The 12,490-nt window shown below is 46.4% G+C and overlaps 1 protein-coding gene across 9 annotated transcripts in view; it reads right to left on the reverse strand.

The window, feature by feature from the left end:
- The window catches only part of NBN (nibrin), a 48,671-nt gene extending 38,653 nt beyond the window's left edge, over positions 1-10,018 (reverse strand). For 5 of the 9 annotated variants that reach the window (XR_013959295.1, XM_080646215.1, XM_080646214.1 and 2 more), the window contains exons 1-6: positions 9,816-10,001; positions 8,417-8,547; positions 6,767-6,915; positions 6,392-6,551; positions 3,916-4,019; positions 937-1,054 (exon numbers count right to left, since the gene is read on the reverse strand). Coding sequence is in view for 8 of the 9 variants with exons in the window: in XM_080646215.1 (XP_080502341.1) it covers positions 937-1,054; positions 3,916-4,019; positions 6,392-6,551; positions 6,767-6,915; positions 8,417-8,547; positions 9,816-9,852 (699 nt within the window). In the remaining variant the exon portion in view is untranslated. Of the gene's footprint in view, positions 1-936; positions 1,055-3,915; positions 4,020-6,391; positions 6,552-6,766; positions 6,916-8,416; positions 8,548-9,363; positions 9,663-9,815 lie in introns of those variants that run through there. The other 4 variants (XM_080646220.1, XM_080646218.1, XM_080646217.1 and 1 more) reach the window with 4 other exon arrangements.
- Between the last annotated feature and the right edge of the window lie 2,472 nt (positions 10,019-12,490).

Consider the following 12,490-nt stretch of genomic DNA (forward strand, 5'->3'; position numbering starts at 1 on the left):
GACATTCAACACCTGTTTAATAACCCACAAGTTAGAACTAAAGCAGTTCCCCTTACCTCCAACTTACATCCTATCTAATAAAAGAGTAATATGCAAATTGACCATCACTCCAACACACAAGATGGCCGCCCCCATGTGGTCAAAGATGGCTGCCCCCATGTGGATACAAGATGGCCACCACAAGATGGCCAGCAGGGGAGGGCAGTTAGGGGTGACCAGGCCAACAGAGGCGGGCAGTTGGGGGTGCCCAGGCCTGCAGGGGAGGGCAGTTAGGGGCGGCCAGGCTGGCAAGGGAGGGCAGTTAGGGGTTACTGGGCCAGCAGGGGAGGGCAGTTAGGGGTGACCAGGCCTGCAGGGGAGGGCAGTTAGGGGCATTCGGGCTGGCAGGGGAGCAGTTAGGCATCGATCAGGCTGGCAGGGCAGTGGTTAGGGGTGATCAGGCTGGCAGGCAGAAGCGCTTAGGGGCAATCAGGAAGGCAGGCAGGCGAGCAGGTGGGAGCCAGCAGTCCTGGATTGTGAGAGGGATGTCCAACTGCCCGTTTAGGCCCGATCCCACCAGCAGTCCTGGATTGTGAGGGGGATGTCCAACTGCCCATTTAGGCCTGATCCGGTGGGATCGGGCCTCAATGGGCAGTCGGACATCCTTCAAGGGGTCCCAGATTGGAGAGGGTGCAGGCTGGGCTGAGGGACACCTCCCTTACCCCCCGTGCACTGGGCCTCTAATATATTTGTATAAACTTAATTAATAGGCCAATTGACAGGTATTAAGGAACATTATAATCACATACATGAACATGGGCAGGCGCTGGTGCCTGGGCAGTTTTTACTCGATGTCACACTTCTGCACATAATCTCAAAAGAAAATGCACTGAGAACATTACTAATTTGTCCTCGTGTGTAATGTTTTCTTTAGGAACGTTTAGCTGAAAACATTACCTGCTTGGCATTCAGAAATACAAATGTTTTCCCTTTGAAGATCTGTTTTCTTTCTTGCCGTCCTGACAGATCAATATTTTTACTTCCAATGGCTGGCTCATCAATTGGTGGGTAAAAACTGTAAAAAAAAAATTTAAGTATATTCTAATTATAAACTACTCTGTATGCATGCCATTAAATTTGTAAATGGAATAGCTCTCTAGACACTAGAAAGGCTTAATTTCCATAATACCATTATATTATTTTTAAAAAGTTTTTACCTGGGACAAAATGATTAAAGGTATCTAAATGATTTTTCTAGAAATAATCTAAGGGTAGACAATCATAACAAGATACAATTAAATGTATATAGAACCAAGTTACACGAATTACAAAGGGTGAGAGACCTCACCATAACCATCAAATTAACAGTGTCTGGACTCCATTCTGTGAACTTCTATAAGTGTTTTGTTATAGATCCCTTTGGAGAAGCTCAGGAAATTAAGACTTACATTATTGTGTCAGTTTAAATAAAATTTCTAAAGTGAGATTTAAAAATACAGTCTTTTAGCTCTTTAATATAATGCTATAAACACATCTAATTATCCATGGGAATGGGGGAAAAGAAGAAAATAGAGAGGAAAAATCAACAGATAATCCTTCAGCCTCTCATCAGTCCAGTTTCAACTTTCTACATACTCAGATATTTTGCTACAGCTATTCATAAGTGACCAGCCTTTCAGCTTACCTCTACCTTCCTTGTAAAAATGACTAATGTCCACATGGATTATGGGGGGCTCAACATTGTCAAGCTGTTAGTGCATCCCAACTTGATCTATAAATCAATGCAACCCCAATTAAACTACCAGCAAGTTCTTTGTGGATTCTGACGACTCTAAAGTTTATATAAAGAGGCAAAAGACCCAGCATAGCCAACAATGCTGACGAAACCACATTAAGAGTACTGACACTCCCTGAATCCAAGGCTCACTATGAAGCCACCGTAATCAAGGGTGTGGCACCTGATGAAAAAGCTGGCACCACCGGGTTGGTGCAGGAAGCTTAGACTCTGTCTTCCCGTCTCCCGGTAACAGTGCAGAGAGGCAGCCATAGCTGCACCAAAAAGGACGGTCCTTTTGTGAGGTCAAAGCACTGTCGTGTGCCTTCCTAATTCAAACCCGGGACTAGTGAGGGTCTTTTTCCAGAACTAAAAGAGAAGACAGTTATGTAATAAAAAGCCACAACAATATATCTCACATTCCTTTGGAAACCCACTCTGCTTCGCAATGTAACCCCTTTCTGTTTAACAGTTGAGTAGAGTCAGATAAGTCTTCAACATCAAATGGGTCCCAGCAGGTGTGGGAACTGATTAAGGGAAAAATATGCATTTTAAAATAACATTAACAATGTGATTACTGATTGTCATCATCAAACAAGGGCTAAAGCAATAGTCTTTTCCAGTTAACAATGAATCTGGAGTTACTGAACAATCTCATGGCAGAAATGTTTATGTTTAGGCATCTAAGTTAATAAAGTCATAAACTGAAGTCAGAAAAAAAAATTATGTCGAACCTAAAGTCAAAAATACCCAAGAATATGAAGAGTACATAGGAATCAATGACCAACTCTAAGATCTCTAAGACCACGGACGTGTTCTCAGCAGCAGAGGCCTCACAAGTCCTCCACTCCCAAGGGATCTAGACTCCACAAATGTTTAATTTGTGACGATCCTACAAGGGTGTAAGGTTATAGTTCAGTTTCATTAGTGAAGATTCATAGGATTTATCAACTCCCCTAAGGAGGTTCATAAATAGGCTTTGGAGGAAAGTGTGATTCTGCTGAAATACTATGCTAAGTTGAGGGTATGTAAGTGAAGTTTCATGTTCTCACAGGGTCTAGGACTCAAAAAAGGTTAAGAATTGTCTGTTTTAAAATATGAGGCTCTTTTTTCAGGGTCTCAAAACATTACATTATCTGTTAAACCAGATTATAAAATACAAGAAACCTTCCAAATGAAAATTAAAAACAAAAAGGAAAATTTGATTTTCAGTTACTTTTAAAAGCAGATACATATTATCAGGTATAAACAGTCCCTAAAAACGCTGAACTGGGCAAAATACCTTATAACTAGCTAGTAATATTTTAAAATTAGTAATAAGACAATAAACTAGAGTAATATTTTAGATTTTTTAACCTTTCAAAGTTGTCTTATGAGATGAGTTTATAAAGGTAGTCTATCTATTGTTCCATTTAGACTATAATCTCCTGACACATATTTTAAGCAGCTGCCCCTGTGCTAAGATGACTACACACCCACCATTTTAGCACCAGCATTTTAACCACACAATCTAAAAAACCCAAACATCTTCCTCTTCAACCAGTTTACATCACTTCAAACATTGTGATGCCATACCATTATTTAGCCTGGTGGTTCACAAATTTCGCAAAGCATCTAAATAAATAAATAAAGCAATCTCCACAGATACTGCAACGAGCAACAACATTTCCTTCAGCAAGCACCTAGCACGATGCCAGGCCATGTGCTCAGACGCTGTACACACTATTACTTAAAGTACCGAACAGTCACCTACTTCTAATATCGCTAAACACCCAAACCCTCAGCAGGACAGGAGTCAGTCCCAGGAGAAAGGAGCTCCAGGCCTGGGGCTGTGACTGCCCCCGGGACCAGTGGCTCACCCCACGGTCCAGGGAGCGCCGGAGCAAGGCACATAGGCTCTGTGGATGCCCTTGCCGTTCACTGGCCTTCAGTGCTTTTCTTTAAATATTAGCACACACGTAACATTTGTTTCACCAAGATAAACAACAACCAAAAAGAATTCAGGGATCCTTTCTTTACATACTAACAAAAAATCTTCACTAATAAAACTGAACTATGACCTTACATCCTGAAAGTCAATAAAGAGAGAATTAACTTAAATAAAATTGGTGCTATCATACTTCATATGCCATATTTTATTATATTTAAAGTACACAAAATACCTTTCAATTTGTGGAAGCTGTTTCTTGGACTGAACTGCTTTAAGAAATTCAGTAAAGTACTCCGGCTTTACAATTGGACGTCCACAAATGAGTGCACATATTGTCTAAGAAGAAGAAAGCATATGTGAATACATATACCCCTGCTAGCTCATTTTAAATAAAAGTTTTAAGTTATAGACTACAAAAAGGCTATTCTATTTTTTTCCCTTCTCATCTCTCTATAAAGAAACCATAATCTATAAAATAGAAGTCAGATCAGTCATTGCTTAATTTACAAATCCCTATACAATCACTCAATTATAAAACCCACTAATTACAATATTAATTTAAAAACTTCTTTGGGGAGGTGGAACAATATAAAACATACGTCAATTTTAAAATGTATTCCACTTTTGAAAACATTAAAATGCTAAAAAGTGTGTTAGGATTGAGGCAATGTAACATTTACCCTAGAGAAGATAGTATCAAGAGATAAACACTCGGGAGACCAGCCTACCTGCCTCTCCAACAAATTATGACTATGTTCAAGAAAGTAAACAAAGGAATGACTGTTTGGGGTTGAGTAAAAGCTCAAAGTAAGTATTTACAAGTAGCAAATGAATTAAGCTTACGCCTCAAATAAGGTATATCCACAAAATTTCAGAAAGTTTAGAAATTCTGCCACTGGCAATGAAATGAAGATGATTCAGCATAATTCAGCTAAAGAATTTGTTTTGTTTAAGTATGCTTCTAATCACATGGGGTATTATGCGTGAGCAATTTGGTGTCTCTCATGAATAGAGTCTGAAACACATCAATGAATGAAATAACTTACTTCTTGCATAAAGCAAAAGTGTGCAATTCAACGTTGGGGTGAGTAAGCTCCAAATCCTAGGCAAAGGATTTAATTGTTCCATGCCTCAGTTTCCTTTTCAGAAAATAAAAACTAAACTGAATGTTCTTTAAGATCTATTTTGTTCTAACATTCAATGATTTTAAAAACATAAGCTAACCTGTCTGTACCAGGAAATTTTACCAAAAAAGTAAGGACAAGTTGTCTTTTTTGGCATATGAATGATCAGAAATATTGAAAAGGTTGGCTCTACTAGCCTCTGTTGGTGTACGTATATCCAGGACTCTAATGGGGAGAGCCACACACGGCCAGCCGTCGGATGAATCACTGGAATAGCATGTGCTCTGGTGAATGGGTGACAGTTCCCGGGACTGTCACAGCCTCAGCTCCTACTTCATACCCACCAAGCAAGGGCATGATTCTCTCTTGTGATTCTCAGGTATCTTGATATCTTAAGATTCCACACATAAATATTCTGATCACTGTGAGGGAGCATCCCTACTGTAAACCAATAGTGGACATTTTGATTTATGAATCTAGTATTTGTGGGTATACTAACATAAGTTAGTACTCTGCTGAATTTATGAATCAATTTCATAAACTTGCAAAATGACGTGATCCTTGGTCAGAAAAACCCCAAGATACAAGTTTGACCTGAGGTTCAATCTGAGCAGCAAGCCCTTCTCTAGGACACTGGAGTGGCTATAATACATACATTCTGACTTAATTATATATTAAAAGATTTTTCTATAATCTAAAAAAGGAATCTAAATATTGGTTGGTTTTCACTACAGATATTAACCTAAAGCAATCCTGCACATCCACAGCCAACGTGTTGACAAGGAGATGAGCGCCCTGGCCGGTGTGGCTCAGCGGATGGATACTGTCCTGTGCACCAGAAGGGTGCTGGTACAATTCCCGGTCAGGGCACATGCCCAGGTTGTGGGCTCCATCCCCTGTATGGGGGTACAGGAGGCAGTTGCACTCTCGCATAGATGCTTCTCTTTCTCCCTCTTCTTTCCTCTCTAAAAATCAGTAAAAACAATAAATGAAGGGAGATGAATCCCCCTCCCAATGTCTTTCTTCAGTTAGTTTGGACATAATCAAATCTGATGAAGATGCAAAACCTGAAAACATACCAAAATACATCACTGTTTTCATGAATACTTTCAGCATCTCTATTGTGAGATACGTTAGAGCAATGTTCAACTACAAGAACTTAAGAAGCATTTGTGAGTAGGGCCCTAAACCAAAGAAAAGAACCTGAGACGACAGAGCCTGGAGGAAGACAACTGGATGAGGAGGGGGGCGATGCTAATGTGAAGACTGGCAGTTGCTCTCAGGCTGAACACTAGCCTTACACTGCATAAACTTCTCGGTGAACGGATGACGTAAATCATTATTTAAAATGCCAAATCAAAATGTGAAATATAATTTTAGGTGCTTCTGTTGTCCCATATAATAAATAACCAAAAGGCCAATCTGACATAAACGTTATACAAAGGCATGGGGTTGGCATATATAAATCTACAACTAACAATTCCGATGGGTTTAAAGTAAATGACTTTAAAAACAACTGTGTAGACTGGATAAGCTTAAATTCACAGAACTCATTTCGGCATAACAACAAGGCATTCGACCTACTTTAATGGTGACCTTAACTGACATCATGACCAGGTGAGTGCACTCTTCGGTCCAGTTGTTTACAGTAAGTCCTCCCAGCTGCAGTATGGCTTGATTCAAAGCATTTTTCCCAGACTCATCTAAACAAGAAGAGCATGCGACCAGAGGCTCATACTCCACTCTGTAAGTGAAAACGAGTCACATAAAGTTGTTATCATAGGTACAGAGCTTTAAACAGGTGCTATTTTAATTTTTTTTGTATTACTAAGATTTCTAACTAATGAAATCACTGTTACCTAAATCTGAAGTGCAATCAAGAAAAAACTGCTGTGTCCTTAGAATCTGATTCGTGCAAAGTAAAGCACTCCACTTCTATATCAATTTTAAAATTCTTACCTGAATTTACTTTCAAACACTCCAAAAGTAATTCTGTCCCCTGGCTGCAAAGTCTGAGAAAGGCCATTCTGCATTTTTTCCTCATTAACAAAGGTACCATACTTAGAATTGTCTTTTATTGTTAATACAGGGATTTCATGTGGTTGACTCTGAAAAAAAATCATCAAATAAGTTGAAGTGTTTTACAACTCAGTTACTATTGAACAATAACGTTTTTCTATACCTATAAGAATAAAGACAGCCCTGGCTGGTGTTGCTCAGTGGATAGAGCATCAGGCCTGGAATTGAAGGGTTGCAGGTTTGATCCCTTGCCTGGCCCCATCAGGGGCATGTGGGAGGCAACCAACTGAAGTGTCTCTCTCATACTGATCTCTCCCTCCCCCTCTCCCTCCCTCCCTTCTTTCCACTCTCTCTAAAAATCAGTGGAAAAAATATCCTCTGGTGAGGATAACAAAAAAGAATAGACACACAAAACCTAAATATCACTGAATAGATTCAGCACTCACTGATATGCAGTGTTTGCTAAAAATAATGGTTTTTCTTTCTTACTAGCACCAGCATGATAACAAGCACAACTGTTGGTACATATGTTTAGCACTTTCATCCCCAAGGTTGTGATCAGAACAACCAACCAACCAACCCAGACAAACGCAAAGCCATTAAAAGGAGCTGTGGGGCCTGAGCAGCAGCAATCTTCCCAAGTAAAAGGAACCACGTGTACGAACCCACCTTGCAGGGGAAATACCTATGTTCACAGGCCGCACAACCCTTCAATCAGGGCACTCACTGCTCCATCCCCAGGCGACACACACAGTGAGACTCAATGAATGCTTAAGTAAATAAATATAAATATGTTCTATTCCCTGAGTTTCTAAATCATTAAACTGTCAAATACTGGAACAGAAACTTCAAATCCTATAATAAAGAGGTAATATGTAAATTGACCCTCACGCCCTCATAAAAGATGGCTGCCCCCATGTGGTCAAAAACGGCAGGGGAGGGTAGTTGTGGACGATCAGGCCTGCAGGGGAGGGCAGTTGTGGGGGGACCAGGCCTGTAGGGGAGGGCAGCTGGGGGGGACTGGGCCAGCAGGGGAGGGCAGTTGGGGGTAATCGGGTCGGCAGGGGAGCAGTTAGGCGTCGATAAGGCTGGCAGGGGAGTGGTTACAGGCAATCAGGCAGGCAGGCAGGTGAGCAGTTAGGAGCCAGCGGTCCGGGATGGTGAGAGGGATGTCCTAGACTGGAGAGGATGCAGGCTGGGCTGAGGGAGTTTCGTGCACTGGGCCTCTAGTATCAAAATAAACAAATACCACTGGTACTGCCGCCAGAATGTATTTAATTTTTTAAAATTAAAAAATCTAACCCTAGTGGGTGTGGCTCAGTTGGTTGGGCCTCCCTGCACCAATCGTCCGGGTTCTATTCCCCAGGGCTGGGGTTGCAGGCTCCATGGTGTAGGAGGCAGTGGACCATGTTTCTCTCTCGTTGAGGTCTCTCTCTCCCCTTCTCCCTTCCTCTCTGTAAAATGAATAAAAACATTAAAGAAAAACACCTAACAGCGTTAGGAAGTAAAAGGCCCTGACCCTCCCACACGCAGCAAGGCACTCTGATCCGACCCCTCCCTGGAGCCCATGAAGCACAAGCAGTCACACACCAGGCTGGTCCCGGGAAAGCAGGCGGCGAGCACGGCGTGACTGCGGCTGATGGACTGGTCGTTCTCCAGGAGGACACCGCAGTTCTTCCTCCCCACCACGTACTCCACACCCGTCAACAGTCGGTATGGTTCTAGGAGAATTAGAGAGGAGACTGAGAAACACACGTGTACACATGCACACACACGTGCACATATGTAAGGGGTATGGCATTATTTCGATGAAATAGTTTTATTTTTCTATTTAAATGAGCTCCTAAAGAAAACGTATTTTTCCAGTAAAGTCTCACTAAAGGACCCAGAAGGCTGACTAGACAGAAAACCACACTGAGAAGCGTGAACGCTCAACCACGTTACCGACGAAAGTTAAAGCGACAATCTTCCCCCAGAGGCCCTCGAACACGCGGTTTACCCCGCCAACCCCGCGCGGTTGGAGGTCAATGTGCTCCGCTGAGAACTCGACCCACAGCCCCTGGGGAAAGCAGGGCTGCGAGAAACCTGAGTTCCGTGGGAACTCGCTGCGGCGGATGAAACGCAGGTGACACAGGAGCGAGCAAGAGCAGCGCACAGGGAGCACGCCTGCCCCCGCAGGTGCCCGCCCCCCGCAGGTGCCACCCCCCCAGGTACCCGTCCCCCCAGGTGCCCGCCCCCCGCAGGTTCCCGTCCCCCAGGTGCCCGTCTCCCCAGGTGCCCGCCCCCCGCAGGTTCCCGTCCCCCCAGGTGCCCGTCCCCCCAGGTGCCCGCCCCCCGCAGGTGCCCGTCCCCCCAGGTGCCCGCCCCCCGCAGGTGCCCGTCCCCCCAGGTGCCCGCCCCCCGCAGGTGCCCGTCCCCCCCAGGTCCCCGTCCCCCCCAGGTGCCCGCCCCCCGCAGGTACCCGTCCCCCCCAGGTGCCCGCCCCCCGCAGGTGCTCGTCCCCCGCAGATGCCCGTCCCCCAGGTGCCCGTTCCCACCATCCGGCGCGCACAGCACAACCACGTCCCAGGTGTTCAGAGCAGACAGGCGTCCCGTCACCTCTGCTTCTCACAGCGAGCGCCTGCTGTCCCGTCACGCTGGACCCGCCGCAGCCGACGCCCGACACTCACTCGGCGGCCGCCACCCCGCAGGGTTCGCTGTCACCGGAGCGGCCGAGCCAACTCGGGAACCTGCGGGGTGCGCTGCACCGAGGGCTGCGAGGGGTACAAGCGACCAGCCGGCCCCCGCCCGCCTCGAAGACGCCCCGCCCCGCGCCCGACGCACAGCCCCCCCCCCCCCCCACCCCCCCGCCCCGCGCGGGACGCACAGCCTCTCGCCGTCGCTGGAAGGTGACGACAGGGGCGGGGTCAAGCCAGAAGCGCCCCTCAGACCCTTTCTCCCCGGCCTGGCCCTGGGAAGTCGGCCCTCGATTACCTCCCTGCCGCCTCACCTCGGGCCGAGCCCGCGTGGGGGAGCAGCTTCCACATGAATCCGGCCTCAGTGTCGGGCGACGTGCGGCTGCGCAGCCTCAGCTGCCAGACAGGCGCGGCCCCGGCGCCTGCGAACTGGCGGGCTCCAAGACGTGCCTGCTCGCGGACTGCGCCTGCGCAGGAGGAGGGCGGCGGCGCCCGGTAGCCACCTGGTGGCTGGGAGGGAATGGCGCAGCCTCTATGGAAGTGTTAAAGGCCTGGGAAGTGGGGATCCCGTTTTAAGGTGTTCACCAATATTAGATTATCTGCATTTTCCTGGTTGTAAATGGAAATAGCTTTATAATTAGCTACAAAGCAACATAAGGAAACTTTATAGACACTAACATACTAATCACTCATTAGAATCGAAAAACGGCCTTCCACAATTTATGGGAAGCTCCTGGTAATTAAACCCCAACATTGTTAGCTCCTCTGATTCAAACAGCCCCTCTGTTCAAATTGGAAGACAAGATAAGTTACTCTCAAGACTACATTCTTGCATACACCTCCTCTCTGCTTTTTTTTTTTTTTTTTAAACAACTCAGGGGTAATTCACACCAAGTCTCTGATTAGTAGAAAGTTTCCTTTCTTCTCTCCTCTTCAAACAAGGCTCTTTGGAACTCTTCCTAACTTTTACGCTGAGCATCGTTTACAGGCTTGGGTGGAGATACTGATAAAGACATCTGCCTAGGTAGTACATCTGCCCTGGTTGTCTCCTGAATAACTAACAAACTTCAACCCCCTGATGTCCAATTTCAGCCTCCACCCCCGCTTCCTTGTCACCTAGCAACAGCAGCCAAGGCTTTAAAAAGGGGAGCAGCTTTAGTTCTTTGCCCTTTTATTGATTAGCAATGCATTGGCCCTTTTCCTTGGGGAAAGTAAAAATAAACTTCCTCTCTGCATCTATCTCTTTTTGCATTTGTGAATTCTTTCATAGTCCACATTACCAGCCCCAAAACACTAACACCACTTATATAATTCATTGGGTTTGCAATTTCTTAAATTTCAGTCATTCCTTTGTATGAATCCTAATGATGGTAACGATGATTATGGTAAAGATAAGGATTTCACCCTTTCACCCGTTAACTTACTATTTTTACTCTTCTCCAAGTTCAAATCAACCTCTCCCAACCTCTCTGTTTCATAATGGTACACTTTCATCTAATCAGTAGCTGAATTCTTTCCATTTCCACTTGGACCTAACTGTTGTAGGCTCTGCTCCCAACCTAGGAGTCCCTAATCCTTCACCACCCTCCTGCGCCCATCCATTCCACATCTTGCACCCGACAAAGTGACCACCCTAGAGCAGCGGTCGCCAGCCTTTCGGACCTCACAGATCACCGGTTGCCGACCGCTGCCCTAGAGCACACTTGTGATCACAGAAGTTCTGGTTTTCAAAAGTATTCTGTAATGTAACAAAATGTAAAGTTATCGTTAAATCTGTGTTCTATTGGCACAAGGATAGACAATAGGCAAATGGGTTAATATAGAAAGACCCAAAAAACATTCACACGTATAAATTTAATTTTTCAAATGTAACAACGCAGAGCAATGGTGGAAAGGTCTTGTGTTGTTTTGTTTTCCAATACTGATCTGGGGGGTATTGGTTAACACTACAGAAGATATGAAGACAGGCCCTATATTTCACAAACATACAAAAAATCGACTCCCTATGGATAATAGATCTAAATATGACAGTAAATATTTTTAAAGAAAATATGAGCAAGAATTGGCAAATCTTTTAAAAATAGAACACAAAAAAGTGTGCCTCAGGCTGCAGAATCCCTAAATTCCACTGATTTTGTGGGCCAGAACAATTTGTAGGGGTTTTCTTGTTACTTTTCTGGAGTATATACATGCTCACCACAGCCTCCAGTACACTGTGGGTTCTTGTGAATCCAACCGGATTGGGGTTCCGGCCATGCCCCGAGCCTAAGGGTGACGGCGTCACAGCACCCTACGAGGACACCGCCAGGCCTCCCGCACCGCACCCGGGACAACTAGAGAGCAAAGGAGCCCCTCCGCACCAGCTCCAGCGAGCGGGGAGGCGCCGCGTACCGCAGCCTCACCCACCAGTCCCCGGCTCCCAGCTGCACATTCCGTCCACGCCGGACTCCACCCTTGTCTCAGCCACGCCCCGCCTCCACCGCGCAAGCCCCGCCCCGCCCCAGTCTCAGACACGCCTCCTGACCCCGCCCCCGGTCTCAGACACTCCCCCTGGCCTCCCTCCGGGTCTCAGACACGCCCCTGACCCTCGCCCCAGTCTCAGTGACGCCCCGAACCCGGTTCCAGCCACGCCCCTGACCCCGCCCCCGGTCTCAGACACGCTCCTGACCCCGCCCCCGGTCTCAGACACGCTCCTTGCCCCGCCCCCGGTCTCAGACACGCTCCTGACCCCGCCCCCGGTCTCAGACACGCTCCTGACCCCGCCCCCGGTCTCAGACACGCTCCTTGCCCCGCCCCCGGTCTCAGACACGCCCCTGACCCCGCCCCCGGTCTCAGACACGCTCCTTGCCCCGCCCCCGGTCTCAGACACGCCCCTGACCCCGCCCCCGGTCTCAGACACGCTCCTGACCCCGCCCCCGGTCTCAGACACGCCCCTGACCCCGCCCCCGGTCTCAGACACGCTCCTTGCCCCGCCCCCGGTCTCAGACAC

Source organism: Plecotus auritus (genome assembly GCF_963455305.1).
Source record: "Plecotus auritus genome assembly, chromosome: 11".
NCBI lineage: Eukaryota > Metazoa > Chordata > Mammalia > Chiroptera > Vespertilionidae > Plecotus > Plecotus auritus.